General features: G+C 36.1%; 2 protein-coding genes across 2 annotated transcripts; one reads left to right on the top strand and one right to left on the bottom strand.

The window, feature by feature from the left end:
• The first annotated feature begins 339 nt into the window (after window positions 1-339).
• LOC107480273 (uridylate kinase PUMPKIN, chloroplastic) lies at window positions 340-5,377 on the top strand. Its single transcript, XM_016100413.3, has 8 exons — window positions 340-733; window positions 2,501-2,800; window positions 2,929-3,070; window positions 3,192-3,245; window positions 3,836-3,927; window positions 4,144-4,370; window positions 4,622-4,798; window positions 4,913-5,377. Exons 1-8 carry the CDS (start codon window positions 348-350, stop codon window positions 5,020-5,022), a joined length of 1,488 nt encoding a protein of 495 aa, XP_015955899.1. The 5' UTR covers window positions 340-347; the 3' UTR covers window positions 5,023-5,377.
• Window positions 5,378-6,364: 987 nt separating this feature from the next.
• On the bottom strand, window positions 6,365-7,379 carry LOC107480272 (protein MKS1). Its single transcript, XM_016100412.3, has one exon. The coding sequence runs from the start codon at window positions 7,268-7,270 to the stop codon at window positions 6,608-6,610; it is 663 nt and encodes a 220-aa protein (XP_015955898.1). The 5' UTR covers window positions 7,271-7,379; the 3' UTR covers window positions 6,365-6,607.
• Between the last annotated feature and the right edge of the window lie 597 nt (window positions 7,380-7,976).

The raw sequence follows: 7,976 nt of genomic DNA, 5'->3' as shown, positions 1-7,976 counted from the left end.
TATTTATTATTTATATATTTAAAAATGATATTTGAAAATGATTTATTTAGTTTCATAATAAATAATATTTTTAAATTTAAATAATTTATTAATTAATTTGTATTTATTATATCATATATTTAATAATTTATTAAAAAAATATTAATATAATAATTTTTTTTTAAAATATCATTTACAGAATAAAAATAAATAAATTTTTAATTAATTTAAATTTAGAAATAATTAAGCCCTATTTATTTTTAAACCTGACGCGTAGTATTTTCACACCCACAAAAACCGCATTGGACCACAAAGGTAAAAGACAGGACTGAAGTGATCATTTTTATAGTAAGGATTGCGTTGTTATTATGAAAAATGTACAGACACGGGTTAGTAGTTTACTCAAATTTCCTGACCAGAAAAAACTACCGACCCCGCCCCTTTTTCTCTCTGTCTCTGACTGCGCAAACCCAATCCTAAGCCCTGACGAACCCAGCCACCATCCCATCGCCGAACTCTTCTCCTCCGGTAGAGGGTCTTGTTGCCGCCGGCGGGGTCGCCCGTGGAAGGCTGCTTGCTTCTCCTCGATCCTCACTTCCTCGACGTCACACGAAGGCCTGCTTGGAGCTGTTGGCGTCGCCGGCGAAGGGGTACTCCGTCTTCGTCTCTGCTCGCTTCGCCGTTCTCCACCGCGAGTGACGTCGCTGCTTGCTTCTTCGAGGGACGTCGCCGTTCTGCTCGCCTCTCTGCTACGGTTCTGCTTGCTTCACTCTAATCTTTACCACTGTTGTTTTCCCCCCTTTTTTTATGATTTCATTTATTTTATTTTTTAAATTATAGGTTAAACTAAACTCAAATAAATTTGTAATCTGATTTTGTGATATTGTTCATTTGATTGCTGATAAAATAAAATTAATAATTAGATTTGTGATGTTTATTGTTGGTTGTTAATAATAATGGTAAATTAGTAACAGTAATAATGGAGTTTGAAGTGAAACAAGATGGTTTAAGACGTTTAACAATATGAAAGTGTTGGATTTTGCTGAGAGATTTGATACTAATTAGGACAAGTGCAGACGAATTGTTAGGCCAATTGTTCTTGTTTGGCTTATGCTTATGATTCTCATGTGTGGCTTATTCTTTCGTGTCCCTGACTCTCTCATTCTCAACTTGGTATGTTTTTCTTTTTTATCTCTTTGATTATTTGAATAGGTGTGGTAATTCTGGTAAATAATTATCTGAATTTTGATACAATACAAATTAAAGGTGTGTTAATGTTTCGGTTGGTTGAATTGGTTCAAATCTTGTGTTCTGGAAAAACAATAGTGTCTTGAAACCTTTTATGAACTATACAAACCAAATTAGACTAGTTTCATATATTAATTAAATTTGAAAACTTGTTTGTTATTGTAGTTTCTTTTGGTGGTGGACATTTTGTGCTTATCATTTAATTAAATCAGTTCAACTACGGTTTGACTCCGGTTGGACCATTGAACCATTGAACCTGTCACTTGACCGGTTTGCTGACCGGTTCGGTTCTCGCAACCTTTAATTCCTCTATCTCATGCTAAATACATTCCTACTGCTAGTTATAATGCACTGCCTTAACCAAATGAGATGCCATAGCTTAGTCCTGTTTTGAATATAAATATTTATTCTGTATCAATTGGTAATTTGATATTTTTTAAATTTGATGGAATTTGGGTAAAGATTAAAAAGCAATGAAAACCTTGAGAATAATGTGATCATGATCTCTTCATATTCAATCCTTGAATGCTGTTTTTGATTATGCATTCTCATTTTCTACGTTTTGAAGAAAATAACTACCTTAGAGATATATTGATACTTCAATACTGTTAAATTTTAATATAGGTCATTGCTTTAAACCATTCGAAGATTTTCATTATTTACATGAGACTTCATATGTAGCAAACAACGATGAGACTTCATTGCTTTGAACCATTCAAATTTTTGCTTCTTTCTATTTTTCTGTTGTAGTTCGTTTTTTTTGGTCAGAAATCGTATTGAATAATTAGCTTTTTGACAGTCCTTGTTAATTTCTGGAAAAGCTTGTTAATCTTTGTTAAAATTGCTATGAAAACTTTGTTGAAATTATGGTGTATAGCTAGTTGGAAGATCTTGTTAATCCTTGTTAATCTTTGTTAATTTTTGTGCTGACAACCTTGTTAAAATTGTGCTGAAAACCTTGATGAGTAGATGGCTGAATATTTGTTGGTGGTTTAGTTAATTCAATTAATATTTGTTTGGATATTTTCTTTTGTTATTTGAATTGAGTTTGTATTTTGATAAGATTACAAAACTTTGGTTGATATAGTGCTTTAAATTTGGATGACAATTGAAAGTTTATATTAGACTATAATTATGTTTTAGGCTTTTAGCATGTTTATTTATATTTTATTTATTATTTATTATAAAATGGTTATTTTGGTTGAACTACGGTTGAACCAATTAGACCAATAAACTAATAACTAAAGCGGTTCATGATCGGTTCGATTTTCAGAACCTTGCAAAAAATCAAACTTATCGTTAGCTGCAAGCGGAGAGAAAAACCTCAGGTCTCCCCCAAAAGAGGGTTTTGCTGCACACAATTCTCTTCGCTTCCACTCCGATTATCAATTCTGATGGTTATCTCCGCCCCTCTCCTTTCTTTCTCTTCTTCTTCTTCCTTCTCTGCGTCCCTCTTTCCTTGTTCCAAGCCTTCTTCTTATTCCATTTCCAAGCTTCTTTCTAAGTCATCCTCCTATGCCATTCGCTCTTCTTATTCCGAAGTGGGCTCTTCCCCTGAATCCTTCAATTTCAGGTTATCCCAATTGCACCCCTTTTTGAATTTTTAATCTTCAATATGGTCGCCAGCAAGGTGTTTGTAGAAATGTTTCTACAACTGAGCTAACATAAGTGTGAAAAAAATATTATTGTTGTTGTTGTCAGGAAGCCTGAAATTCCATCCATGTCTCCGTTTGCACTGTCAATGAATGAATCCAGCAACCAACCCATCAAGTGGCAAAGGGTATTGCTCAAAGTCAGTGGAGAAGCTCTTGCCGGAGATCACTCCCAGAATATTGACCCCAAGGTCTCCAATCCAAAATCACATCTTTATGCTTATTCAAAAGCATCATGAATAGATGGATAAAAATATAACATTTATATGTTCCTTCTTGTCCTCAACATTGTTTCTTAATTTTTCTTTGTAGATAACTATGGCTATTGCAAGGGAGGTAGCAGCTGTGACTCGTCTTGGCATTGAGGTGACTATAGTTTATTGATTTGTTCTTTGTATGCTACAATCTTGTTATCTTTATTGTTGTAGTTTTTTTTTTGTTGCATCGCCGCCTTGTTAATCTTGAGGGGGGTACCACATGTTAGATCTTCAAGTGTGAGATAATGTCCCACATTAGAAGAGAATGGACTAAGAGTTCTAATCAATTCTATTAGATTCGGAATTTTCGCTAAGCTGTGTATTTTGAGACAGTATGTCGTTGATGGGGATCCCATCCAAAGTATGAATATATAGTAACCTAGTTCCATCATCCATTACACCATAATAACACATGGTAGTTCGTAAATCCATAATATCGAACTATTAGGTTATCCATTCAACCAGTTTTACCAAAACCAAAACAATCCACAATCAATAGAAGCCCAAAATACAGAAAATTGTAGCACCACAAAGATCTGGATTCCGGTATTTCGGTGTCAGTGGCAATTTTGTTAGAGTTCATAATATCATTGCAAGGTAAAGGGTATTACTTGAAAGAATGAAAGTAGAAACTGTTTAAGCTTTTCACTTGTTACAAAGTTAAGTTTTAGATGATTACTGATTAGGCTGATATTTCAGGTTGCAATAGTAGTTGGCGGGGGTAACATCTTCCGTGGATCATCTTGGGCTGGATGCAGTGGCCTAGACCGGTCATCTGCTGATTATATTGGGTAGTTACCTTACTCTCTCTTAATTAAGCCTTTGGTGTTTCGTCAAAACTCTGTTGTTATAAATTTATTCCATGGGGTCAATTTCGCAGTTCCAATGTGATACTTGTTCACTTGAAATTCTGATATGTTATGTTCTTATGGACCTCTACAATGTGTTTCTCAAAATGGATAATAACTATGAGATAGCTACTAAATTGTGCCTAAATTCTCCTTCAGAATGTTGGCAACTGTCATGAATGCTATATTTCTTCAAGCCACAATGGAAAGTATTGGCATTCCTACTCGAGTGCAGACAGCATTTCGCATGTCTGAGGTTGCAGAACCATATATACGTAGAAGGGCTGTGAGGCATTTGGAAAAAGGAAGGGTTGTCATTTTTGCTGCTGGAACTGGAAATCCATTCTTTACCACAGACACTGCTGCTGCACTCAGATGTGCAGAAAGTAAGTTAAATTTATTATCGTTGTGGTTTACAATCTGCTTACGATGGGTAGTTCTAGATTTTTATTTGTCAATGGATTTATTCATATAGTTTCAGTATATCATAACAAAGGATGTGAGATTTTCTTGTTCAAGATAGAAAATAATATTCATCCCACTAATCTATAGTGTACATTTCTAAATTTGATGTTGCTTTGGCATGTGAAGGGAACTTTTTCGCTGTCCACTTACTTTTATTTTGTCATCTATGTAGTTAATGCAGAGGTTGTACTCAAAGCAACAAATGTCGATGGAGTGTATGATGATGACCCAAGGCATAACCCACAAGCACGCCTTCTTGACACACTTACTTATCAAGAGGTTACTTCCAAAGATCTCTCAGTCATGGACATGACTGCCATAACGCTGTGCCAGGAAAACAATATTCCTGGTAAGCCCCATGCAAGCATGAACTACTCTTTCTATGCTTTTAAATGGAATTCATCCTATATTGACATTACATTATTTGTTTGCTTATCCTCTCAATTCCCTTCTTGTGGCGCAGTTGTTGTATTCAATCTAAACAAACCAGGTAACATTGAGAAAGCCATCAAAGGTGAGAGGGTTGGCACTCTGATTGGGCCAACATGGAATTCTACCATTCCGAGAACGTGAAAATATTTGAGGTCCAGTTAGCAAGTGATTCTTTCGTGCTTTTCCTACACAAGTGTCCAGCTGAGGATAGCGGATTGCGAGGTTAATTACTTTGCAACAGATATTTTGATGTACTATTATGGTTGCTGGTTATAAATCTGTAAATATGACTAGGTATGTTACAGCTTGGTTTACCACTACGTGGCTTGGCTGAATTTCGCGGTTTTAGAAATCATATTTTATGTTCTGAACCATGTTCCATTAGCACAAAATTCCTGTATTCATTTTTATTTCATGTCCAAAACAAACATGAATCTGGCAGCCACCTAAAGTGGAACTGGGATAATGTTTATCTCTTTCACTTTTTTCATTTGAAGCTGAAAACACCATAAATTACCTAGCATTTGGGCTAGAATTTCCCAAGCTGAAAGACCTTTTTCCCCTTAATAAAATAAATTACAACAGAAAGCGAATAAAATGAAGAGAGTAAAGGCAAGGAATTTGACATACTATACGGATTTATTTTCAGCATCTGTAAGATGTCTTCTTGTGGGTCAGAAAAATCGAGATTGACCAAAGTTTTAGGAATAGCCTAGAATCAGAAACTTTTTTAGTAGTGTCTGTTTAACTTAGGGAATGGGAATATCTGGAATGAGCCATTTGGATGGTGAGTACTGAGTAACTGAGCACAATGAAATAGATTAGCTCCAGTGATTAGCATTTATGATATGCCATCAGGTGCGTAGAACACGTTCTTGATGCTTTAATTATCACGTCCGTATCATGAGTAACTTCTACTATAGTATTAAAGAGAAAATACTATAGAATCGCTTACCTTGTTTAGCATAATAGAATTCAACCTTATAAAGTTGTCCTTGTTTTGGAGAGGCCAGTGTTTTAAGATTGTTCATTAAAACTTACCAACCAGCTAAGAGGGAAAATGACATTTCTTATCAACATTTCCTTGAATTTTGTGTAGGGAGTTTCTGATAAATAGTTAGTTGAATTAGTGACCAAAATCACAGACCAAAACTACGGCCATAGTTTTACCGAGTCGTTTGTTTTTTTTTTAAATTAAAAATGTTTATTTAAAAAAAAAATTCCTTTTTTAAAAAGATAAAATAGTACAATTCTTTCAATACTACGACATCCCTTCAGGTCAAACTTTTAACAAAGCCCTACTGGAGAAAATAAAAAACACCAGGTTTTGGAACATGGAAGTTGGAACCTAATTTAAAAATATAAAAACTGTAAACAGAATAATTAAAAAATATAACCCTAACCCACGTTGACAGCTCAAGCTCAGTGGTTGGGAGAAATAAATTGAGGCAATTGGAAAACCCGAAAACAGTGGACCAAAGCATTTGCAAAAAACAAAGTCTTCGTTCGGTTTTTTTTTCTTACACAGTTACACATTTTTGTAGTCAATAATATACACAAAAATTATTGCACAAAAGTCAGTGAAATGTGGAATTTTCCACCACCTTCCCCCAATCAATCATCAACACATAAAGCCAAAACCTTCTTTAGTCCAGAAAAAATCATTAATTACTAATAATGATAATAATAATAATAATAATCTACCAATAAAATTAAAATCGAAAATTCAGTCGAAGATGCTGAATAGGTCTGGCGACGGCAGCGGAGACAACACAGAAAGTAAACCCGACGGACTCGCCACGAAGTTGTTCGCTGGCCAAAACGGGTTCAGTTCGTGAAAAAACGACCCCGTTTGGGGGTCACTCGCCGGAGAAAAGAACCCCGAAGATATCGGCGGCAAAGTCCCCGGTGCCGGCGATAATATACTGGGGAATTGACCCATCTCTACTTCTACGCCTTCCAACAGCCAACTCATGTCCTCGTCTCCGGCGTGAACTCTTTCCTTCTCCGACGGGCTCGTCTTCTCGATCGACGCCAGCCTCGCTGCCGGCGATATGTCGCCGGATCTGGGAAGCGGTTCTTCGCCGGCAGAGGAGGAATTAGGTCCGGTGAGGCGCTGTACGACGTTCATGAAATCGCTGACCGTGACATGGAGGACTTTGGGAGAAACGGAGTAGATGATAACCGGTTCGCGGTGCTGGGCGGCAGCGTCAGGAGGCGGCGGCAGTGGTTGGTTTGCGGCGGCAGGCTGAGGCGGACGCGGCGGCTTGCTGATCTTGTGGGACTCCTTGCTGACTCTGAGGGGCGGTGGGCGTGGACCTTGGATCGGAAGCTCTCGCCTGGAAGAGGGCGATGAGGTTTCGCCGGAGGAGAATTCCGGCAGGTTCATGGTGGGAGTTGACGGCGGAGCTTAGAGGAAAAAGAAGAAATGGATGTTAATAGAAAGTGGAAATTAGAGAGGTTTGTGTGAGATTTTAAAAATGAGTGCTTAAGAAAGGAAATGAGTTTATGATTATTATGTTTTTATTTTTCCGATTGAAGGATCAACACGGTGTGTTCGTTGACTCAGGCTATTACGCTTAGTCAAAACACGTGGTCCGGTCTCGTCTTTCCTCAGTTACCAATTAACTTTCAACTTGCCTCTCTATAGGTTCTATATTTCATATCATTTTCTTAATTTCTTCACTAGAATATTATATTAAAAAAAAAACACTTGAAGCATTTCTATATCGTAAATAATGAATTATACATATAGAAAAGGTCATCGTTGCTTGAATTAACGGGTATATATCTCAAATGTGTGGAGGAAAAACCAATCACCACTCCTTATTATGTTTTCTTCTCTCTGCTACCTTTTCCCCTTTTCTTCCTCAATTAAATAAAAATTAGCTCCTTACATATTAAATTTATTATTAAGAAACGAACTACTAGTCTACTACCATTACTGTAGCTAGTGTATAAATAGCAATACGTGACTTACTCTTTTATTTATTAAATAAAAAAAATTCAAAACCAACAAAATTTATTATTTGTTGTTTATATTTTATCATTAATTCAATTTTTTTAATCTAATTATTTAACAACATATTTTTAGT

The sequence above is a fragment of the Arachis duranensis genome, chromosome 3, assembly GCF_000817695.3.
Source record: "Arachis duranensis cultivar V14167 chromosome 3, aradu.V14167.gnm2.J7QH, whole genome shotgun sequence".
Lineage (NCBI taxonomy): Eukaryota > Viridiplantae > Streptophyta > Magnoliopsida > Fabales > Fabaceae > Arachis > Arachis duranensis.
This window is presented reverse-complemented; position numbering and strand designations above follow the sequence as displayed.